We start from the raw sequence: 25,650 nt of genomic DNA on the forward strand, positions 1-25,650 counted from the left end.
ACATCACACCGACAACCACACTGCACACATACTACCCCCACAACATGAGCAACAATGCATTTTGTGCATGTTAAGCTAACTGCTTGTTAATACGATAAGTGTTTTATTACTTTGCATGTCTTCCAAAAGGAATCAGGATTTTGAGGATGTTACTCACCGTTAGGGTAGCAAATAATTATAAATAATTATGGGCGTGGAAACGAAAACGAATGAAAAATTTCTCCTCGAAAAAAATGATGGGCGGGACAACGAAAACTTAGAAAATTGTCTCTGCGCATGCGCGCGCATGCGCAAAAACACAAGGTAGCATTTCTCGACGGGTAGTAGAAATCGACAGAACACCGGCATCATGGGACCGCTGCTCTCACCAGCTCGTCACTCAGCTGACGCTAGCTTGACGTTTGTAAGCACGCATTGAAGTGTGGCTGAGCCGGCTCTCTCTGGCATGTGTGAAAGCAGCTGATTAACACGGACATCTTTTTTATGACAAAGAGGCGCAAACAACATGTGAAAATGGTTTTGAGTTTGGGGAAAAAGATCTGAAAGTTTGCTCACTGCAGGCTGCATGGGACTCGGATGCATTAAGATGTTGTCAGACCTACTGCTCACACACAAAGCAGCAGAACTTAATTCATGACACAAACAGAGGCATCAGGAAGAAGTTCATTACACACTTCTTTACACAACAAACAGCTGTTTGCCTCAGGCAACAAGTTTGTGAACCTCGAAACTGTGGGCCTCTGACTCGCTTTGAAGTACACCAATCTTTGTTGTGCACATTCCTGGCCCTGAAACTGCCCCGGAGCGTCCTGAGATGATACAGTTCACAACTGTCACAGCACAGCCTTTTTGCTTGTTGTCAGCATGTTTGTTCTTAACATATCACAGCAAGTGGTCCTGTAACATTTACCCCACTGTCGCCTTCAATCTTTGATGGCCTCTGAAGGTGTCTCTTCATTATGCATGTGCACCTGTACAGCTGTGCATCTGTAGGGCTCAGCTGGAGCAGACCAGAGGACACAGGTTTTTTTTTTTTTTTTTAATTTGGGGCAGCCGTGGCCTAGTGGTTAGGGAGGTGGACTTAAGATCAGAGGGTTGCAAGTTCAAATCCTGCCATTACCTCTCCCTACACCTCTATCCATGGCTGAAGTGCCCTTGAGCAAGGCACCTAACCCCACATTGCTCCAGGGGCTGTAACCAATACCCTGTATCTAAATAGCTGTAAGTCGCTTTGGATAAAAAGCGTCAGCTAAGTGTAATGTAATGTAATATTTAAGGGGGGAGCTTTATGGAACCTTTAAACCAACACATTTTGATTGACAAAGTACATTGTCAATTACACATATTCTCAGCTTTTTTCTTCAGATTTGAAACTTTTAAATGTGCTTACGATGTCATCGGTTGCATCCTTTGCAGCAGTGACTGACAGCACGAGGATCAGAGGCACAACAGTGGTGAACCAGGACAGAGAGGAGATCTGGGGAATCACCTGAACAGCGAAAACACAGACAGAAAACCAACTTTAGTTAACATTTGTAGAAGAGCAACGCAAAACAGAACAAGGATAATATCGTAAAAAGCAAAGAAAACAGGTATAAACACCACGATGCACACACTGAAGGGCTGCAAAGTGTGTGCTTTGACCAGAAAACGGTGAGCCGCATCTTCAAACACGCACAGTGACCGCGTGCATTATGTTGAAATGAAACTCAACCCTAAGAACAGCCTCAGTCTCATCCGGATGTATCTGTTTTTCTTTTTTTATGAGTTGATCTGAGAAGTTTTGGTGTGAATAGAAACCCTTTTTATTGTTAATTTAACAGCACAAGTCGCTGTCGTTGGGCTAAAAACGTTGGCAGATTCAGATGAATTGACAAACTTCATTTACTGTAATATCCCTTTGTTTCAGTTCCTCTGCTTTAGCTGAGCAGCCACTGTAGATTACCTCTGTAATGCAATATGACTCTATTGCACACGATGAGGCAATTTCCTTTACTGGATATTACACTTCCTCCATTCTCACTGCACTTGATTCCTCTATTTCCTGTTTTGTTAAGAAGCAGCGTCAGTGTGAAAAGTGTGGGTGTGCTGCGTTGGACGAATGACTGTTAATGCATGAGAAATTCTAAGAATTTGATATTTGTCATTGTATTCATTTCTATTTTGATTTGAAGATGTTCTGTGTGGTTTTCACTGTAATTTTTCTGCTACAAAATGACAAACACAATTAAACCTGACAAACGCTTCAGCTTAACAACAATACATTTATGCTAATGGCTATTTGAAGTCACACACCACGAGAAAATCGTGTTAACGTGTTATTTTGGTGTTATATGAGAAACTAACACGAGGTAGGTTGAGAAGCCAGTCATCGACAAATGTGACATGTTCTGTTTTATAACTATAATGGCATGAAATCAAATTCTTTAAGCTATCGTGTCCTCTCCAAAGCAGAAGTTTAGTTTCAGACAGGGGACAAAAGCAACAAGAAAAACTGCCGGCAGGCAGCCTGACCAAAAGCTGGGTGACATGTATGAATCAGGCTTTTCCAGGGGGAGCCTCCCGATCCAGACTGTCTCTATTTCCCTGGTCAGACAAACCGTTGTGTTGTTTCTTATGTGAAGAGCACCTGATTCTGTCGCTCAGTTAGCAGCCCTGATCATTGTTCAGTTGTTTGTTCTTTACAATATAAGCACAGTAGAGTTATTTGTGTAGTCGGAGAAGACTCTGAGGAAGTGCTGGGTGGAGCTCAATAGGACATCCATAGATCCCACTGACTGAATAATGGAAGGTTACTTAAAAGTCAAAAGGAAATTAAAATGATTAAATTGTCAGGAAAACGGAGCTGCTAGGGGATCAGGAACTGCTGGAGCGGGACTTTAAATGTAAAGCCACAGGTTCAGACAATTGTTTTTTAAATTAATTACAGTTAAATTGAAAGTATGGCAAAAAATAGCTCAACATAGCTGCTGTGTAGGAAATTCAACATTAGCTTAAGCATGCGCAAGGCTAATGCATCATTAGAAGGACTAAGCTAACACCTAGCACAACACTGCCAGTGGTAGGACAAAAAGTCACATGCTTCATAAACAGCAAAGCTGCTATTTTGTGACTTATTCTAGATGCGCACTTCCCTCAGCTGAGATCAACTGGAAACGAAGTGGCTGGTATGGTGGTTCTTTCATGTGTTGATATATTTTTTTTTTAATTATTATTATTATTATTTTGGGGGGGGGGCTTTTTATGCCTTTATTAGATAGGACAGTGTAGAGAGACAGGAAGCAGGGGGCAGAGAGAGGGGGAACAACATGCAGCAAAGGGCCGTCCGATGCGGGACTCGAACTGGGGCCAGCTGCAGTGAGGACTATAGCCTCTTGTACATGGTGCGCCTGCAGTACCCACTACGCCACAGACTGTGCTGATATCTTGGAATAGAATTAGCTTGACAGCTGGATGAAAAGCATGCATGCTTTCTTAGCACCTTACCTGGAGCACAAGCAGAACAAGGAAGTAGGCATTAGCAATCCTCTGGAACTGTTCGAACAGGTTTAGGGGCAGGAAGGTGAAGGCGTTGTACTTGGAGGTCTTGATGGCGTTCGTCTGGAAAAAGCGTAAAGAGAAGGAATGACAGAGAGGCACAAACCAAGGAATCATGGGACAACCAGCTCTACTTCCTGAGCCACTCACTATGCTAAAATATAGGCCTTTTAATTCAATTATTGGCTCTTTGGACTGAATGTACCGGTGGACATTTTTCAAGCTATTTCTAACTTTCTATGGGCTACGTTTAATCTCGAAGAAACCTCTAAAATACGTTCCAATGTCTTTAGGAATGGTTTCCATAGCATCATAACAGGAAATAAAAATGTTGGTGTGAAAAGAGAAAAACAGAAGATTTAGTTTTCATAATGATAACAGTGTTTTTCTGTGTCTGTCTCCCACCTTCCCACCCCTGCACTGACTGCTGTTATGATGAGGGATCCTCAACGCTGGCTGAAGCTACTGTCTAATAACATACATCAGTTCCAACATTATCATTTTTACCAATTTATCTGTCGACTCCAAAATATCGAGGCGAATCAAAGGATGTCGGGGGGCCGAGCGGAGCATCTCGGGGGGATCCTTAGAACGTACAAATCAGAGCTGATGAGTTCCAGCTTCGCAGATTTGTAATGAAACCCTTCCTCAGGTCTCTGGGGGAAGTGCTGGTGGATGCTATCTGACATTTGAGAGCGCAATTGGGCGAGAGGAATTTCGCTCTGCACCAGGTGGATCTTGTCAGGATCTGAAAGCTCCGCTGGCCAGCCGGGCTACAGCACCTTTGACGCCTTATCGCTGGATCTCTTCAGGACACCACCCACACACTAAACATTTATATTCTGCCGGTAAATGCGTAAATACAGAAGAAAGGGAAAATAATGTTTACATCCTAAAGATTTATCTCACTGGAGCTGGGGGTTTTTTTGCTTTGCAAATGAGTAATGAACAGCTTTCCCTTGATAAACGTCCATTTCACATTATCTATGTATCATCCCAAGTTTCAAGTTTCACTTTCTTCTTAACTTGTTGGTAGTTTTGAGGCCAGGCCCTCTCTGAACGGCATGATCCTCCATATGTGTCGCCATTTCAGAAGCTGTCTGTGACCTTCGTTGGTCATTGCACGTTGATTACAATCTGTTTCCTCAGTTTCATTTCAGACAGCAAATCTAAAATTTTCGCAATACCAAAACAAGTCGCCCAAGATTATATTTTGCTTCCTCAAAAAGCAGAATCAACCGATAAAACGTGGACAATATTTGGAAAGCAGCAACACAAAGCAGCTCTTTGATTTTGGCCGACATCCAGTCTCCTGGACAACATCAAGACACACCCAGAGAGGGATTTTTCTAATGTAAACTGTGCTAACAAAAACCCACTGCAGCAAAGTGTTTTGTCTAAAAAATACGTGGGTATTGTTTTAATAATAACATACTCACAGTGATCAACTTTAAAGTGGGAGATTCCCCATGACGACAGCATATAAACAGCATTGACTGAGTACTTACTGCGTATTTAAAGGTGAGGTTGTAGTCGCGGTCGTTGGCTCTGAGTTTCCTCTCGAGCTCTGATGTGAAAAGATAAAGAAGCTGTTTTTTTTTGTATGCATCAACTGATAAAATGGTCTTTTACTTTTTTATTTAGATAAGTATCAAATTAAGCCCAGCGGTGGAGGGGCTGAGACGTCCAACAGAAAACAGAATAATAACATCCGAACACATTGAAGTGAAATAGAGTAATCTGTCTAAATCTATCAAACCTTTATCTTTGGAAAGAGGTATCACATGACACTTAATCTCAGTTCATGATTTTTCAAAGTTTATTGGTTTTATCACCAGATAATTTTGAATTTCAAATGGTAGTACCTTCAATCGTCTTCGTTTTGTTCAGTTTTTGCCACAGTACTGACAATGCCACTTAATTAAGATTGTAATGACCCCAACATCAACGACAACAAACATTTGAAGGCTTTGTGACAGTGACGGCAGCAGCTGTTTGACTGGTGGCGTGGTATACAGGTATGGCTTCAAGTCAGCTTTGTGAATTAAAACCAAGGAATAAATTGTAAAGTGTGAGTTCAATGTAAATTTCTTTCTATGTAGGCAATGAGCAATCTCTTTCCATTTAAAAGTGGAGTGATTAATAAAAACTAAGGGAAATGAACTGTGACAAACCTTACAAAGTTGTTTATCAGCACCAAAGCCATGACTCTCCTCCAAAAACCAACCCCAGGGGCCATTTGTTCATACCACAAGACCAACAGTGTAAAGTGTTAAATAGAGGTCAGAAGCTAAAATGGTGACAATGACGATTTCTAACCATGCTGTTTTTTTAACCCTAACTGGATACTGTGATATCTAACTCTAACCAAGCGATGATATTGCCTACACACAACCAGAGAAGACAAAGAGTTTTAGTAAAGTGTTGCTGGCTGAATGCAAACCAGAGGCGACCAAAAAAAAAAACCATGTGTCATATCTGGGTGTCAAACTTCCTGCTTTGGTTAAAAGTGCTGCACGTAAATGTGTCATCAACCTTCAAACTTTCCTCCTCGGGAGGACTTTGGCTTGTTTAAAGGAAACACTTCAGAATAAAAAGTTATCTCCCATGTGGACAAGCTTAAACGAGTCACAGTTACAACACAAACTTTTTACTGAGTGTACCCACGTTTGGGGAAAAAAAGTGTTAACACTGTCTTGCGGTGTAAAACAGTGCGTGCCATTTAAAGTTGTCATAGAGACACGGCATCTTGTGACATCATGCTTGTAAAACTGAATTTTACATTTGTATAAAACACCAGTACTTATCATATGTCACCATTCAGCCTCGAAATACTGGGATACGAATATTGGTTCATGTCGCTCGGCCCTAATATAAGTTGTAATTCCCCTCTCCTGCCTGTAGGGTCGGCAGTTAAGAGGATACCCGAATAGGTTGTTCTGTGTAAAAGCATATGAACAAAAGCCCTGTTTGGCTGATTATTGGAGGACTTGCTTCTTTTTATACAGCTATGTAACTGGACATAGCTGTAAAGTGACAAAGGAATTTCCCTCATTCAGCTTTTCTTCCAGTACTTTCACTTCTCCGAAGACGAAACTTGGCCCTCCATCTGGTCAAGGGTTTACCTATCTCTGTCCTCTTGACACAATCCAGGCCGAAGAACGACATCTTCTTTTCCTCTTTCTCCCGCTGTTATCTGTCCATCATATCGATCTGCGGAGAAGAAGAGAAGGCTGTTTCAGTGTGGGCGAGCACACAGCAAATCAAGAAACACTTAATATCTCATTTGCAAAGGAAATAAACTCACAAAAAGCCCCAACGTGTTGAAGTTAAAACACTGCTGTTCTCAAACAGTTTAAAGATCTTTGCGGTCGAAGTGAAAAAAAAAAGCCTGGCAGCTGTCATTAGGGACATTTTCCATAATGTGTTCTATGAGGTAACCGTTTCCTGGTCATACTGCTTCTCAGTCCAAACTAAAGCCTTTAAAAATGCTGTTTATTCCCCAAAGAAAAAGCATTCAAGTCAAAGTAGTGGAGATTTAGACATATAAATGTACATTTACTGTCAAAGGGAATAAATGTGTAAGGGAACTGGTCAGGATATGGGGAATATGCTGAATTAACTGCCACAAGTCCATTTTTAGAGTTGGCCAATATTCGAGAGAAAGAGTCCCTCCCTCATTTCGTTCTTACTCCAGGTTTACATCAGACCTCTTCAGTCAGTGTTTTTCCCATGTAGGGCAGTGATTCAGAGGGAGGCTCCCCACTCAGGCCAGACGGACACTCCTTCAGCCACCCAGGATCCAAGACAGGAAGAGGACAGGGCCAAGAGCCATGACTGGTCCTGGGCTCTGTCTCAGCCAAGTGATAGCAAGACCCAAAAGTGGCTGCTCATCTGCCAAGTCATCAGCCACGAGTAGTTGATGCCAAACACAGGTCATGTACTGATGTTTGATCTGCATATTTAAACTAACTCTTGATAAGATGCTTACTTTAATGACAAGAAGCTTGCCTTATTGACAGCTACACGCCGGCATCATTCAAAAGGTTTCCTCTTCAAAAGCAACACGATAAGAAAAATCAGAAGTGCAACCCTCTGTTCTTCAACTTGTTTTCAATTAACTAAGACATCTTTGCAGCAATAGAGGTTGTTAAATGATTTCTTTAACTCTATTACATTGCTAACTTTAATAAAAGAGTGTAAAAGGGGTCAAACAAGCATTCTAAACCCGCTGAGAAATTGAAGCTCCTGTCAAAAAAATCCCCCCCAAAGGAAATGATGAAGCAGCAACAATCATTGAGATGATGGTCATTATGGCCGCTATCTGCTATCTCACAGCTGCGGCTATTTTAGTGAATCTCGTGATTAAAACCACATTTCCTTAAACCCGCTGCCTCCCATCCATTCTCCCTCTTTGACAGCTCTGTTCTTGATGCTGAGTGTGGAGTTGTTTCCTCCCTTCAGGCCAAAGGAGCCTCTCGGTCTAAGCCGGGATACTTTAAACTCCAGGAAAGTTGCGCAATGTTATGATTCGGCTACTTCGTGTGAAATTCTTTACAGTCGCTGGAACCCAAATGTGGTTCAACAATGCAGACAAATATGAAAACAGAACCTGAAAATGTATAAAACACTGAGCAGGGAACAGAAATACACGAGTGCAAATGTGGTAATGAATGAGGAAATAAGTGTGTTTTTGAGATCCCACCCCTCCCTGTTGGTTGCCGAGGTGACGTCAGCGTTGGAGCTATAAATATCAACTACAAGAGTTTGCTGAAGAATGTGTGTGTTTTAACAGGATTGCCAAAGCCCTGGAAAAACGTGTACACACACACATACAACATACCACTGTATATGAGCCAGGGTTTGTGCATAAAAGTGACAGAGAAAAGTCTGGAAATTTCATAGCAAAAAATCTCTAGTCGAGGTAACCTCTTTCCTTGGAAAAGTGGAATTTGTTTGACCGAAACAGTCCCAATAAGCAGGAACGCTGATCCTTAACGGCAGCTCTAAAGATGAACAGAAATGTCTTCATCGACTGTACAAAGAGACACTAAAAAGTCCTCATCACGGACCTTTTTATGTCTGCAGAGTGCATGCTGGGAAGCCACTTTGATGATTTAACTAACAGTCCTGCGTATATTCAGTAAGTTGAGCTTTATAATGTTGAAGTGAATCCTCTCCTGTGTGACTGAACGGAAATGTAAGCAGTCATATTTGACAAATGAAAGCGAACAATAAAAGACTGTTTCCATTGCCACACACAAGTACAGGTTTAAAACCGCCCACCTCACTCTTTGACAAAGTTCCAACTATAAAACCTCTAAAACAAACAGTCCGACAGTTCATTCACAGCACACTTTATTCCACGGTCAAACACAGAGGTCATGTGCCGAGGGCATTTCCAAGAGGTGACATTTCAATTCACTGCAGCATCATGAAGCTTTAACAAGGCTTTAACATTTAAAGTCCATTAAAGTCGGCTACTGTGAGCAGTTTAATGTCGGGGAGGTGTTTCTCCTGGCAGATATTCGGACTTTTCGACTGTGCAGACACAACACAAGAGTCCAAGGTGGTGCCAGAGACTTCGTTATGGAAATATCTGGAAGTCTGAAGCTGCTCTCAAGTTAAGCAAAGGTCTCACTTTGTGCTTCAAAACGCGTCAGGGGGCTTCTTTTCTTTCTTTTTCTTACACTAGAAATGCCATTTTTCCCTCGTTTGCCATCGTTGTCGGGACTTTTTTCAGTGGAATACCATGACTGGTTTTTGATTATTTTAAGCTTTTGTTTTTCAAAAGTAAACACAGGCGAAGCCCTTAATGACGAAGCTGCATCATCATTTTTTTGTCATAGTTCCGTAAATCCTGAAAGAGCCCTTTATTCTCAGACTGCCGGCTTACTTGCTGTTTAAATGTAAACGGGAGGCAGAGCCCTCAGTTTTCCGGCCCCTCTCTTGTGAAACCGGCTCCTGGTCCCTCTGCTTTTGAGATCACGTTAAAAAGCATGTCCTTTTTCATAAAGCTTTTAGTAAAACTAAATTCATGTGACCCTTAACCATGTGGCGGTCTGTCTGCTAAAGGCCCAGGCTGCTGGGGAACCTGACTCCCTTTTCTGCATTTCTAACCATTGCAGTCCACTAACTTTGTGTCTTTCTCCACCTTTCTGCAGGTTATCTCCAGCTCTGGAGCTGCAGCTTTCTGTTCCGAGGTTTCTGGCCCGACTAGTGTTGCCGTTGACTCCCCCTCTCTGTTCTCGTCTCCTCTTCCAAACTGGACCACGTGGCCGCCCTCCCAGAGTCTGGTTCAGCTGGAGGTTTCTACCTGTTAAAATGCAGCTTTGTTCTCCTAACTGTCACCAATTGCTGCTCAGAGGGAAATGTCTCCCTTCGTGTAGTGCCAGGAGATGACCTATTGCTGTAAAATGGCTGCATACAGTACTGTGCAAAAGCCTTGAGACACCACTCACTTTTTCATTTTTTCTTCCAAGAAGCAATGCTTTTTGTAATCTTTTAAAGTGGTCTTGAGCAGTAGTTCTCTAGTCTTTCGAAAGATTTTTTTTTGGACATTGGTTGCTTTTTTGCTCATTTTTTGAGCAAAAAATATAATTTCTCTATTATTATATTATATTACAAAAAAATATTATTATTTTCTTATTATTATATTATAACTCTTATTTCTGACTTGGGCCTTTTCAAATCTAGGCTAAAAACCTGCTTATTTAGGATTGGTTTTAATACCCAGTAGTATGATGACACTTTTATCTTTTTCGATTTTGTTGTATTTTATTGCTTTCACTGTTCTTTTATTGTTTTTACTTGTTTTGACTTATTCTTCTCTTTATTTATTACCTCTTGTAAAGCACTTTGGTACATCGTAAGGATTGTCTGTAAAGGGCTGTATAAATGAAATACATTTACATTTACATTTTCAGTCCAGTTCTTGGTTTAAGTTACACCAATTTGAACTGAAATCAACAGCAGCTGTCTGAAACGGCCATTTTGCAAAGTGCACGACAGATTTCCGTTAAAAACAATTCACCTGTTGACCTGATCCGCCTCATTCGAATCTGCACACAAACTGTCTCGTTGTATCAGGGTGACAAATCCACAACAGTGAGTACCGTAACACTCAACTCATTTCCATTTCAGTGGTGACACAATGGTGAGTGTGTCTGTTTACAAGCAGAGAACTATTTTAGGGCTCAGACAAAGAAAGAGAAGCTGCAAACTTCCCTATAGCTCCCAGTGCTGATTTGGAACAATGAGGAAGATGCTGCCTTAGATCTGTTCCTCTTCCAAAGATCAGAGTCAAATAAATTTGATTTGATTTGATTAGTATGTGTAATCGCACAGGGTAGAAAACATGTCTGCATGTATTTTTTTCTCAGGTAAATCACATCAGGCACTGAGGGATGTGTGGGAAGTGTGCGCGCCAACACCTTCCTGGTAGCTGACCAGCTGCGATTAAAAGTATGTTTCCTGCAGCAAACATGATTAAATAAAACATAAAAACTGAGGTGCTGTTTACACATACCCGGGTATTTTGATGAACGCATATTTTCTAACCTTCGTTTGCAAAAATAACTAGGTGCACACAGCCCCGTTTTAAAAAAAAAACATGTCTACATTGATCAGCATAAATACGCAGTCCGTCCGGGTCTAACCCAGAATCGCCGTCGCTGGCGGTGGTATGGCCGGGCTCTGTCTGCCAAAAGAAGCCCTAATGCGTCTTTGTTGGTCAATACACTGTATGACTTTAATTTTCAAAAGCACACAAGCGACTATAGCTCTTAAAAACAGAAATGCTGCTAGTACCTCCATGCTTGCCAGATAAACAATGGACATCGGTCTTTTACCACGGATATTGCCCAAAACTCCGTTTTTGCCTCTTTCAACCAGTTTACACACAAACGCTAAACGTTTTTAAAAAATCTCCACTTTTTTATGCCTCGTTTTCGGAGGAAAAAACTCTGTTTGTGTATAAACGAAAGGCACAAACGAAGGGAAAGGTCTTCGTTTATCAAAATACCCGGGTATGTGTAAACAGCACCTGAGTCAAAGCTTGAGTTGAAATATCCTTAAAACTAATGTTAAACATCGAGATTCAAGGCACATCAAAATGCTTCATGCTTCTTCGCGGAGAAATAGGTGAGAGGATGCCAACAGTTACTCGGCTTTAAAACCACAGTGGAAACAGCAATGTGGGTCTGGGGTAGAATCAGAGCATGTTGAGGTTTAGCTCAAACCGCCTTTACCAGCAAAATACAAAGACGGCCTACTTCTCTCCTGCTTTGTTTTCTTCACCTTTAACACAAACATACAGTCGCAGTGCAAAGAACACGAACAAACGCTTTCTCACAGTTTTTAATACTCTTTATAGTGCATGCAACAAGCATCGCGGTTACGCCCGGGCAAATTAAAGGTGGGCCACAGCGTCTCAGTGTCAGAGTCAGCTGTGACTGGCTTCACAGGTCAGAGGTCACGCACATGAATGGGCATCTTGTCCCATCAGTGATCTCTGGTTTCTCAGCTGAACAGAAGTCTATTATCAAACCTGGCTGCTTGATTTCAGCTCAAAGAAAGAACAGCATATGTGTGTGTGTTTATGTAATGCAATGTGTGTGTGTGTGTGTGTGTGTGTGTGTGTGTTCATCCAAATGATAGAAGAGGCCTTTTAGTACAACCCCACTTAAAAAAAGTTGTCCGATGTGTAAATGTAAATAAAAACAGAATTCAACGATCAGCAAACTCATAAAACAGACTGAGTAGAGAAAAAAATGCTCAAAGAATGTTAAAAAGTAAGTGGTACTAAAAGGGAACAGCTATATTGGCCTAATGGATAAATAATTAGGCCAATTAGCAACAGGTCAGCGGCATGGCATAAAGAGAGCACCTTAGAGAGGCAGAGTCTCTCAGAAATAGAAACAGACAGAGCTTCAGCAATCTGAAAAAAACAGCATCTACAAATTGTGCAGCAATTTCAGAATAATTTAGTTGTTGTGAAGACTTTAAATATTCCATCATCTTTAATCAATAATATCATGAAAAGATTCAGTAAATCAGAAGACATCTCTGTGTGTAAGGGACAATACTGGATGCCTATAATGTTTGGGTTCTCAGGCAGCACTGCATTAAAAACAGGCATCATTCTGTCATGGAAACGCAGGTTAAAGCTTTATCAGGCAAAAGGGAAGCCATATGTGAACATGATCCAGAAATACGGCGGCCTTCTCTGGACCAAAGCTTGTTTAAAATGGACCGAGCCAAATTAGAAAATATGTTCTGTGTCGTTTTTTCCTCCAGCTAGTTATCAGCGTTCAGTCATTTACAGGGACGGCCTTGCGTATTTCAGCAAGACGATGCTAAACCGCTGACTGCATCTTATCCATCAGATGGACTGGCCTGTGTGCAGTGCAGAACTTTCACCAACTGAAAACATTTGGAGCAACACGAAATGGAAAATACATTAAAAAAAAACAGCTCGAGGACTGTTAAGCAACTACAATCCTGTATCAGACAAGAATCTCCCAAAGGTCCAGTAACTGGTCTCCTCAGTTCCCAGATGTTAGCAGACTGCTGTTAAAGAAAAACAAGATGAGCACAATTTGACCTCCAATGGTATAATGCCTCATTTTCAACATTTGATATGTTTTCTACGTTCTATTGTGGTTAAAATGTTAGTTAATGAGATTTTGCAAATCACTGCGTCCTGTTTTTATTGACAATTAACAAAATGTCCCAACTGTTTTGGATTTAGGGATGGAGCTCCAATAAACCATCACTGAATCTGTGAGCTGCATACTCAACCCGCTGCACACGTGGAAGAAAACTTTTTGACTGCGATCCAAATAATTACTGGTCACAAAGGGCTCCCTTACAACGCCGTGAAACACACACCTCTTGTTAGGAGGACAGAAAAAGCAGCTTTGTACTCACAGCGGTGCACTGAGGGTGTTTCACTTGAATAAAGCTGCAACTACTTGAAATAAGTGGGGGGGGGGGGGCGACGACGACACAGGGGGTGTTGTGTCATAGTTTCCATAGGTCAGCCAATCAGAAAAGGACCTGCAGTAAAAGATAAGCCAATGAGCACAGCTGCTGCGTTTTCAGCGGGTTCCCTGTCTGTGCGTGTTTTTGTCTAACAGCAAACAGAGATGTGGATAAAAGAGTAGAGGGGTGTGTAGAGGCGGAGAAAGGCAAGCTGAGAAGGATGGAGGGGAAAACCGTCCTAAAAGATGCTACAATGGAGAAACCGAATGGCTCCGTGCTTCCAGAACAAACAGTGATTTAGGTCACGTCTATGGGCTTCTCTGGGCTAATGTTAATGGACAGAGTGTTGTTCACTGAACAACGGACCACTGTACAGGGACATGTAAAAGCCCCCCCCCCCCCCGACGACATAGGAGAAAGACGCTCAGACCAAAAGAGACACAAAACAACTTCAGAAGTTTCGTCTCTCTTCCTTTACGTTGGAGGTTCCTTTACGTTGGTGGTTGTTCCAGCATCATGTTGCAGCCACTTGAAATTAATTTATAGTTTTTATAATTTAGAGTATTTCGATTCCTACTAAGGTGGATTTTTAATATAGTTATAGTTCTTCCATTGTGTGTGTGTGTCTGCACAACCATTTGACTCTATTCTTTATAATACTATTGTGTCTCTTCTCTTTAAGCTATGAGCTTTAGACCTTCTAAAAGACATGAAAGCAACTCTGAAAAAAGAATTCCTCCATTATAAGGAGGCCAGAGACGTTTTCCACAGAGCTCTCATGAGGTATTCTGTTGAGAAATTAAAAGCATTTATTTGAGATTTGGACAAAATTCTGAAATAAAAAACTCCAGGTTTAGATGTGAAGAAGCACTCAGCATACCAAAATCCCCGGCCTGTATTTTCTGTCGCACGTCCATCGACAAGTGCTCGTCTTATCAGAAGTCTGACTAATAATAGCTCCCGTACTGCGTGTTTCAGAACCCTCGAATTGAAAAGGGAAGCTGTGGAGAAACTAACCAATCAATAGGTCGATAACCACATTTTTTCTGTTCAAACTGTTAAATACTTTAATTCTCGGTAGACTCCTTTGTTCTGTTGCTGAATACTGCCGAACAAACAGTTCAATTGAAATGTTCTGCAGTATCCAGTTTAATTTTCTGTCCAACTTGAGGACTCTGCAGGCGCACCGCCCACGTTCTGAGAAAACTGCACCTGCGACAGTTGATTTGCAAACAATTCAAATGAGGCGTCTGTGTTCTTTGACCATATCTGCCTTAAGATTTAAGAAACCAGAAATCTCTTACGGTAACTCAACAATAGGAGGAAGCAGCGCTGATAGAGAGTTCTTGCTGCCTGCTTTTAAAAACAACTCTGTTTTAAAGGAGGAAAAAAAAAGATTCTGAAACAGAGCAAGGAAACTTCATGCAGACTGAGGCAAAGTGTGTGTCCGAGTGAGTGAAAGAGATGTACTCAAAAAGCTGAAAGCGTCACAGGTCAGCACTCAAAAATACAACCACACTCTTCTCTGTATTATCAGAAACTGGTAAAACCAGCACATAGTAACATCTGTGAAACTGGGACAGAACATTTTTGTCATTTTTTCAGATTGGAAATTGAGGAACCTATTGTTTGGGCTCCTGTTAGCCAAACAACAGGATTCAGCAGTTTGAATTGATTATTGTTTCTAAGTATTCTAAGAATGAAAGCAGAAGTTTTCCCTCCATTTACCACATGGTTCTGTTCATACAGTAATAAGAAAAAATGTCACAAGGTCATGTAAATGCATTCATGCATCCCATTTATCCACAAGACCTACACTGTTCCAGTAATATGACTTATTATTGACTTGTTAATAATTGAATCTGCTGGATGGTTGTTTCACTGCAAGACGCCTGCATGCATAGTTTTACTTTACTGTAATACAAGAAGTGTAGAAATGAGTAAAACTTTCACTCTGCAGAACGCTCTGGATTTAACCAGACTCAAGGTCAACCACAATCACTTTCAACGCTGAGCTCACTTGGGGACTTTGGAGGTTTTTATGAAAAAGCACCTTTCTGCTGAAGGCATGCAAAGATCTGCTGCATATCCCCAAGAGAAGCATGTGGGAGAACCATATTGTTTTCATCAGGAAACTGTTTCTCTGTAGTTTGACACTTCACCCACCAGCCAACGACTGTGCATCCAGGATAGGATCATCCTAAGAGCTTCAATAAGGCCAACTACCCTTGTGCTAAGAAGCCGGTTTTGAGCCTTCAACAGCTAAGAAATCTGGACCAAACAACACCAATAGAGAGGATAAGAAATATTTGTCTAAAAAGGAGGAGTGTCTAAAAAGAGGTTGGTACACCCAAAGAACAAAATCCCCAAACACAAACTGAGGGGTGTCATATGCAGATCAAGCGATGCGTGCACAGACCTTTATCTTGTCACCAAAACATGCTTGTTCAGGTAGGTAAACATCTCACCAGAGAGAATGACTTAAACAACCCACACTGTGGTCAGATCTGTCACACGTGATCGTAACGAAGATAGAACGGCCGACTGACGACTAAAGGCTGAGTTATACTTCTTTTAACTGCCCTTGCGCTTGCGTCTTGCGCGTATGTTAATGGCTCGAGACGTTTATACTTCATTTTGCTTTGTCGGCGGTTGCGTGTGCTGCGTGGCGATTCACCACCAGGACAGTAGGTGGAGTAGCGGGTTTTTTCAATGACAAGCCTATTATGATGAAAGCAAATTCACCGCCAGGAGCTCTTTGGCAAGTCTCTCTTTGGCAAGTCTCTCTTCCATAGATTCATGCTTCTTCTTCTTGTAAATAGCCGGTATTTTGTCAGATTTTCAACACCTTGGGGGTCTAAACGACTACTTTCTCGCCTGAAAATGTTTCAAATGTTGCTAAAGTTATATATTTACAGAGTTTAGCCTATAGCTTAAGAGAAATCAGCTTTTCAGGCCGGCTGATTTCGGCTCGGGCAGGAGTGAAGTGCACTGTGTGTAAACGCTCTGCATACTGTCAGATCGATCAAGTAGTAGGCGGTTTCGACCACAGCCAGTGGCTTGCGCTTGCATCTTGCGTGAAGTTTAGAAAACTGAGGTGACACACGCAAGCACGCAAGGGGGGGCTTGCAACCGCGCAAGGGCTTGCGTTGCGGCTTGCGTCTTGCGTTGCGTCTTGCGTTACCGACTATAAACCAGGCTTAAGCCAAAACTCCCCACCAACGAGCTTTAGAACTGAAGAAGCCCTCTGGATGAGAGGTGAAACGAATGTCCAGTTGCCCAGTCAAAACTAGATCTGCTTTCGCCATATTTCCAATGACCAATCAGCCACATTCAGCTTTGTTAGCCCCAACCTGAACCTTCACAAAGGACGATGCTCAAGCTGAGAATTTCTGAGGGTGAATTCTTCCCATGACCTCATTAACATCTGGAGACTTCTGAAATGCGGGTAGAGGAACTGAGCTCCTTGACAAGTTCTTGGTCCAGACCAGAATGTCTTGAACCTTTTCTCACACGGTCTAACTGCACTGGCCACTTCCACTTTGTGTTTCTTTTTCCCTGGCCGCAGAGCAGAAGGACTCATACCGAATGTGCTTTTTTCGGTTGACTCAGTGCTCTGCAGAGGAAGAGGGGAACGCACTGACCGAGGTCGTGCAGATCTGGACTTTACACACAAAAACACGAGGAACAGACCATACAGAGAGCAGCAAACGCACAGTAGAGTCTCTCGTACTTAGCCGAAGTAAAATGAGTGCATGCACTGAGCGTCGTGACGTACGAGTACTGAATAGTAATTCTGTAATTAAAAATAATTCAATGAGTATCATGTTAATAATACACTTATGATAATATTGTGACTAAATCTCAGCTGATCGAATAACCCCATTTTGGGGGTTGATGTAACATTTTTACAGCTCCTCCAGTGGCCTCACGAGTCCTGTTTCTGTACTGCTTTTCAGAAAAAAAGAGAAAAAAAAACCCGTGACTGGAACCTTTCCTGATATGCAACTTCAAATGTGCATCAAAGAAACGAGCGGGCTGCTGTTAACATTGTTAATGTGAACCCGTTAACGAGGTTAAACCAGATTTTCACTAAAGACTGTGTCACAAAGAACCGTAAGCAGACAGCAACAACGTTTATTGTTGTAGCAGCGTCACTCAGAAAGTCATTACCTTTCAGCCCAAAATAAACTATAGATCTTATCGCCTGGAAAAAAATGAATTCACTTACCTTTTGAACAATTCCTCTTTCAACAGGAAAGGCGTCTGACAGACAAAATTTGGTCTGACTACAGTTAGTTCGTTCTCCTCTTATCAGATTTTCATTGTTTGCTGTGCCTGTCAATCATTACGTGTCCAAAAAATCCAATCTAACCGGCAACTACAATGAATACACAAGAAACACTCTGTGTGTGGTTTATTTTCTTTTCGTTTGTTTTTCAAGGTTCCTGTGGGTTACTGATTGATTTCATCCTGCTCAGTGGCTCTGACTGTGAATCTGTGACCCTGACGTACAGCACGTATCGACATCAATCTGCATTAAGAATCTGTTTGCGTCGATGTAAGCACTAACCTGAAAAAGAGTCACTTTCTCGCTGGAGATAGACATTAACAGATGGCAAAGGGGGATGCTGTTATGACATAAACACACAATACAGTATCTGTGCTTTGAGCCCTGAGCGCTGCGCCAAAAGGCCCCAAACAATCAACCTCTGAATTATTCACCTGACCTCTCAGGCCACATAGCCACTCCTCCTCTCATCTTACCTGATAAAACGCTGACATTTTGATTGACCCTCTAGGCTTAGCAATCCTCTCAGTAAAAAAAAACTCCAGAAATAAAGAAATACTTGTCCTGTTCTCCAAAGCATGTTTACATTTTAAGATAAGTTAAAAAAAAAGAAAAGAAAAGAGAACAAGACTAAGGTTAAAAGTTATTTTTCAATTCAAACAAAACTGATTTTGTATGCGGCTGATTTTAGTTCTGAGAAAGAACATCGTCGTCAGCAGGTCAGACCTTTTCAAAGGAAAAAATCAGACGTCTGAATCGGCCAAGGAAATTGGAATCAGTGCATCTCTAAACCAAACCGCCTCTGTTTTTTCCCTCAACAATCCTTTTCTTCTCACACTTCCACTCCAGCCAACATTAGCTTTTTACTTTTTGCAGCCTGCACTTTCTGTAAACTGTGATGGACTGGCCAGGGTGGATACCCAGCCTCTCACTTAATGACAGCTGGGACCCTGAGTTGGATTAAGCTTGTATAGAAAATGGATGGATGGATGTTTCTGAGGCACTTTTCCAAACTGAGCTTTGATTTCACATGCCTCTGCCTTCCTTGAGCGTTTGTTTATGCCAATGGCCATTTTCTTCAGTGGCAGATGCGTTCTCGCAGTGACCCTCTCGTTGTGTATTTACTGCTGCTGGAATGTGTGCAAAAGAAGATCCAATAAATATTTGTGAAAATCCACATCTCTCCAGTTAAATGTGAGAGATACGGCACCTGCTTTGACGACGGAACGGTCATTAAAAGAAAATAAATCAAATAGTTTGCACGACTGATATTCAACTAACTGGTTTTAATGTGTGATGCCACCACCAGGGGGCAGTAATGCAACAAGCTGTTTACCTGCTGCCGTGAAACAACAGAGGAGTGCTGCTTTTCTGCAAGGCTCCGGATGAGCTTAGAGGCTGATTGTGCATTTGATCTTTTGATCCGTATAGATTAAATCACTCTATCAGTAAAGAACATGATGGAAAAGTAAAGAAGCATGTGAGAAGGCTGTATGGCTGTCAATCGCAGAAACTGTGAACAGGCTTTAAGTGCTCATGTTTCTGTTCGTCAGAAACCAGGCACACTGCACTTTGTCCACGACAGTCCGTTGGTTGGTCCAATATCTCTACAACTGGAGAAATTGGCCGCGATTCCAAGAGAATGTATAATACAAACTTAAGACAACAGCAGGACAACATTTGGCCTCATATTGTTATGGTCCTTAGCATCATCTAAACTGAGAAGTAGAAATATTGGTGCAAACATTCCTCTGGCACTTCCTTTTTAGACTGAGAAACCTGTGCACCAGCGGGAAAAGCAGCTATGAAACTTGTTCAGCTCTCACGACAGAATAAACCTGTAACGACCTCTGACGAAAAAGTTGGAATAAGCTTTTATTGCAATTCTACCAACAGCACACAAATAAATCCATTCTTAGTTTGTGAACTTTAAAACTTTGCGCTTCCGACTCGTTTTGAAGTGCATAGACTTTTGTTCTGCACATTCCCAGCCCTGAAACTAAAGATACCACAGTTTGCCACCGTGGTTTCCAGCACTGCACCACATTGTTTAGCTTCATGCTCACTTGTCACTTTTGCAGGGTGGTGTCTTTGTGGCCTCTTCAACGTGACAACAAATGCATGGGTAAAGCTGTACATGTGCAGGGCTCACACCATGTTTGTTTTAATGACAGCGATGCCACATCAAACAACTGTAGGGCGAGCTAAAGAGAGGAAAAATAAGCCATATTCTATAGTGTTACTTTAAACTGAATAAGAACAGATGTATTCAAGAAGTCTCGGGCACTGGGATCCGTAGGCCTGTATCATGGCTCATTGTTGCTGGAACTTAACGGCTGCCGTGAGGGAGAGGCCAGTTAAGAGGAGGTGGAGGGTGAGCCGTCTCCTGCTGTTGTGGCAGCAGATGTGTCAGCGCCTTACAGGGATGTTGGTTCAACTTGGCCTGCCTGAGAGAGTGAGAGGCTCCGGCGGGGCGCGTGTGACGCAAATGTCATCTTCAGAGCACCACCGATGAGCCGAGTATAGGGTCAAGTGTTCAGCCGTGACATCTGCAGCCAGCGAGGAGCTCTGCGCTGTAGCTCTGCTACTAAGGGCCAAGATGGAAATAAAACCAGAACCACCCTGGACTGTTTAAGATTTTTCAAGAAAATACATTTCGTCTGAGGGTGCACATCTGAATCAATTGTAAATCAGGTTGTTTTTTTTGTTGTAATTTTGACTTTTAAGCTCAAAATGTGCACCAAAAACTGAGCTGACTGGTGTGAACCTTGTCAATGTGAGCACCCGCAGAGGATTAAAACTGGATTTCCACAGGAAAGTGTCCTAAATGGGGATGTAGAAGGTACTCACTGACATCACAGGTTACTGATAATAGGTGTGCCATCATGTTTAATCATCACCACTGTCATTCCCACCCCCTCCGACACGGGCATCCCTACTGTCTTTAGTTTTTAAGCACGAGAGCAGAATAAAAGTCCGGAACAAAACACACTAATGCACCTCGATGGAAAGTTTTGTGTGGGCCCACTGAAAGAGTTTCTACTGTATGACACAAGTAAGCCGATTGTCTTCTGCCATGCGAGTTGTTTAAGTTTTCATAGAACACACACACACACACAGAAAAAAAGTTAGAGGACGAAAGAGAGCAGCTGAGGTTTTCATTTTCTCAAGCCCAACTCTCCTCTGTTTTCATTCTTTCCGTTACTTTGCAAGCTCAGATGTCCCCAGAGGGCAGAGGAAAGAGCTCATTCACTACAACTTCCCGTTCAACCCGTCCTCCTCCATCTCTTCCCCTTTTCTACACAAACTACATGTCGGACCCCCCCTCCCCGCTTCACCTTGACCCCTCTGAGCAGGAATAAGAAAGGTGCGGCTTCTTACCGTGCGTCCCGGCGTCGTGTGGTGCCGCCCGCGGCTTCTGCGCGTCAACACGAAAAGTCTCTAAACTACGAGAGCGAGCGAGGTCTGTGTTTTCTTCTTGTCCTCTGAGTCGCTCCAGCTTATTTCTCCTCCCTCTCCCTCACTCTCTCCTCCTCTGTTTTCTCCTCCCTCCTCGAGTCTCAACTCCCCTCCGCTCGCGCTCTGTTCGTCGGGTTCCATTTAGCACCGGAAAACCAACTTAAAACAAGCTTTAGCAGAGGAGAAATTGCGGGGCGGTCACGTGACACACGACACATGAAATGACAGCATTTAGGAAAACTATGACCTCTAGTTGGTGAACTTGAAACTTGAAGGGTGATGCATTCTGGATGAATGTGAGTTCTTGTCGATCAAGCATCCCAAGGCTGAAGCCTATCGGCGCGTCCAGCAACTGTCCATTAAATGCCTCTAGTTTCTCTTCAGGACAAAATCCACGTATCAGCAAAATAAAAAAATTAAAAAATAATGATTTAAAGTGTTTCCTAATACACTTGTTTTTGTCTCATAGCAGAGAGCTCATTCTGGGAAGACACTCGGAGTCATTCACAGAGCCAAGATGAAGAGGAAACAGTATTTTGCCTCCAATGTTCCAGACTTTCTAATCTTTCACAGCGGTCTTGAGCAGTGACCCTTCAGGTTTTCTTCAAGTCTTTGTCCTCTTTTCGGACATTGGCTGCTTTTTCACTCATTTTCAGTCCTTGTAGCTATCCATTTATGGAGGAAAGTGTTTTTTTTCTTTGATGTATTTGTTATGTGACCTGTGAGTCATTCAGGAATAAAAAGGCACCTTAAAGCCCTTTTTCCACTATGCAGTCCAGTACGGGTCGGTTCAGAACGGTTCGCTTATTTCAGTGTTTCCACTACCACGAAAGCGTACCGGTCCCATGGAACCCGTTACCATTTTTGTAACCCTTTTGCTTGGGGTACCTACCACACAGGACAGGTTCCAGGCTGTGCAGCGGGAGCTCGATGGCGCTGTGCGAAACGAAAAAGTTTTCCAGCTGATTGCCGCAAAAATGGCAGAGAGTGGTTTCAACCGGACCGCGAGCAAGTGTCGCATTAAGCTGAAGATGCTTGGAAGTGGTTCGAAATTATGGATGTTATTTGTTATTTGCTGTTATTTGTTATTTACGCTTCGGCACGCACTCCGCCCACCCCTGAGGGTCCCCTTTGTACAGTGGGAACGCAAAGCTGAACCCAAAGCGGCCCGTACTGACAGTGGAAACGAGGCTTTAACTCAAGGGATGAACGAGTGTTGCATCCATCTGCTGTTGGTCAAAGCCTCATCAGAAATGGGCTCCATGGAAGGGTGGCTGTCAAGAAGCCGTTCTTAAGGAAGGGAAACAGGGAGAAAAGGCTGAGCTGTGCCAAATGACACAAGAAGTGGACTGAAAATCAGTGGCAGCAGGTCTGATGGAGGGATGAATCCACCCCAGAGCCCGGAGCTCAACATTACTGCAGCAGTGTGGGATCATGACTCAACATGAAAATAAGTTCAGCCCTCCCTTGTGGAACATGAAGTAAGAGTAAGTGAAGCGAGTCTGATTAAAAAGGTTCTCCTGAAAGGTTTAAATAAAGTGATCATCCCACCTGTCTTGGAGAGAGGACCATCTAACTATACTATAAAATGCATGATATGTACAGTAAGTTCATTAATAAACATCAGGACAGAATGGTCGACGGGGTCCAGAAATAAAAAAGTTGGGGAGGATGTATGTCTACAGATCGCATCGTTGTAGTCTAAGACTGACATAAAAACAGATGCAACCACTCTCTTCCTACAGAACATGAAAGGATGATTTTATTTGTGTAAAAAAGTGCTCAAATTCCTGCCTGAGGTCACCTCTGTGTGATGCATGTTCAGTGCAAATGTTACAGAACTGAGATATTTATACTAATTCTATTTTTAGTCTGTATGAGGTGAAAATATCAAGGTTATCGGCATTTCCACCTTTGCCAGAGATAACACAAAGTGTTGAAGTATGATCGGTTTTCATGTTCGACTCTCAGACTGATTTCAACAAACTAAGACAAGTCAGGTTCCCCTCTTTTGTCACACCCATGGCTGACATTTTCATTTGAACTCGGCTTTCTGTTTCTTCTGTGTGACAAAATGACAGTTATTTAAAGTTGTGTTCTACACATGGATGCAGTTGAAAACCTTTAGAATGATCCATTTGTCTGTTTTTTTGGTGTTAAGAGCTGAAGAGAATTTTAAAAAAAAGAAGACATTATTATTATCAGTTATCTGCACAGTCAGTTTGTTCTTTAAAAGACCAAAACAGTTAAATATGCTAAAGTAAACTCCAGTTTTAGGGGTGTTCACTCATCTTTCCTGTGATTCAACAGTGAGCCACAGTTACCTGAACACACACCACGACTCATGAACATGCATATTTCCAAAGCCACGTAGACCTCTCACCCTTATCTCTGAAAACTGATGTATCTTATAGAGTATCTTGTAGAGTCTTCTCTGAATTCCTACATCACTTTTGCCACAAATATGCTTTATGTTACACACTCCCTCTCTTCACAGACACCATGCAGCTTGTAAATGAGCTTGTGGCCACAAGGTGGCACTAAAATGCGCAAAAGGCGTATCGGAACTTGTGTTTTACATAGGGTTTTGTTATGTATATCATAAACCCCTTTTCTTTCTTCTTTGCCGAAGTAGTCAGAAGGTCTTTGAGTTCTCAATAAATATCATCTTCAACACTGTTCTTTTTTCACTGCTTATCTCCACAGTGGTTTCGCTTTTGCTCGGCGACAGCACAATACAGAGGGACACACGGAAAACCGGTAAACCGCACTTTATCTTCGACACGTTTTTATCTGGTTGCCCTTTTCATTCAACATAAGAAAGATGCGTGAATCAAGTCTGAAAGCAGAAGCCGATGTGCGAGGAAACGCGACTGAAGAATGCGCGACTATCACAGGAAGTTGTGTGCAAAACTTGTCATGCAGACAGAAACTGCTCAGTTTGGACCGCATCAGAGACCTTCCTTAATGAGTGACAGACTATCTCGTCTGCTGGGGGAGTACAATAAATACAATATTCGCATGCCCAAACATCTGTGATTGAAAACCACAATAAGTTTATAGGGAACCAGTAATGATGAGTGTCAGCTCGTTGTTGCTGTCTTCCTGTTTCCGACCCGAACTCCTGCGACTTTGAAGAATTTAAGCGCAGATTTCAAGTCACAGGACATGCTCGTAAAAAGAGATTTTTTATAACACTTGGCTGAATAATTAACATCTGAAATGATCAAATTCATTTCAAGAAACATCCGTTCTTGTGTGAGAATGCACTAAAAATACCCAATAAAGCAACAGTGATGTAGAAAGTTAAACTATGCATACATACTAGGGTGGGAGATGCTCTCTGAAGAGTTGGGTCTTGGAGAGTTTCTTGAAGACAGGGACGCCCCTGTTCTTGTAGCACTTGGTGGGTGAAAAAAGTCTGAAAAAGCGTGCTGTAGGCACTGCTAGACGACAATCCAAGAGCATTCAATGGGAGCTGTTCCATTTAGTACTTTGTAGGCTAACATGTACTGTTAGTACTGTTAAATTATGTACTATGTCTAAATGGGATTACATGACGCCCATGCTATTTCGGCTCAGTGTATTTGTTACCGGACAATGCCTTATACACGGTTTGGTGAAATGTTTGGCATGAAGAGGAGATAAAACAACATAGTTTCACTAAAGTTTTACAAACATTAAACTAATGAATCTTGTCCCGGAACACTGTCCTTTTTTTTTTTTGTACATTTGGGTACAAATATAAGTGAACAGAGGGATAAAAACTCGCATCGTTTATGAAACTCACAAAAAAAGGTGACTATCACACTGAACGGGTGAAAGCTGTCAAGCGTCGCTGCTCCGCAGGATGAGCAGATCTAATGGTTGGTGTGAGTGAAAGCACGTGGGCTTGCAGCTGAGACAGTTTGCTTCAGAGTCAAGAAGTGTGCTCACAGGAAAAGAACTGACAGCAGAATTGGGATGTTGGGCTTCCGTTGGGCTTCTCTGGCCTTGATGACATCATCATAGATCATTTACATATCTGCAGCAGAACATCAACCTTTGGAGGACCATGAATTTAAATGAATGATCTATCTTCTTCTGTTTGATGGAGCTGTATTGGGCTGGGCAATGACTAAATTAACATCCCTAGCATTACTCTGAATGATTAAAAAGTATATATCACTTTTTTATTTGTTGCATCCCATTACCGGAGGGTGTGGATGTTTGACTGAAATTAGGTCAAAGAATTGCAGTGTTTGTTGAACTTTTTTTGCTACACATGTGCAAATTAGATAGTTTTTTTTTTGTTCCTTCCAAATTGACAGAATTTCACATTTATGCTAAATTCGACCCAGTACACTTTATTTTACAGATACCACAAGCAGTTAACACAT

General features: G+C 42.1%; 1 protein-coding gene across 1 annotated transcript in view; it reads right to left on the reverse strand.

The window, feature by feature from the left end:
* Window positions 1-21,420, reverse strand: part of LOC142381961 (phospholipid-transporting ATPase ID-like) — a 48,334-nt gene extending 26,914 nt beyond the window's left edge. Inside the window, exons 1-5 of the mRNA XM_075467310.1 lie at window positions 21,194-21,420; window positions 6,663-6,750; window positions 5,046-5,104; window positions 3,487-3,600; window positions 1,391-1,489 (exon numbers count right to left, since the gene is read on the reverse strand). Coding sequence (XP_075323425.1) covers window positions 1,391-1,489; window positions 3,487-3,600; window positions 5,046-5,104; window positions 6,663-6,705 — 315 coding nt within the window. The 5' untranslated portion in view covers window positions 6,706-6,750; window positions 21,194-21,420. The remainder of the gene's footprint in view (window positions 1-1,390; window positions 1,490-3,486; window positions 3,601-5,045; window positions 5,105-6,662; window positions 6,751-21,193) is intronic.
* Window positions 21,421-25,650: the final 4,230 nt, after the last annotated feature.

Source organism: Odontesthes bonariensis, chromosome 6 (genome assembly GCF_027942865.1).
Source record: "Odontesthes bonariensis isolate fOdoBon6 chromosome 6, fOdoBon6.hap1, whole genome shotgun sequence".
Lineage (NCBI taxonomy): Eukaryota > Metazoa > Chordata > Actinopteri > Atheriniformes > Atherinopsidae > Odontesthes > Odontesthes bonariensis.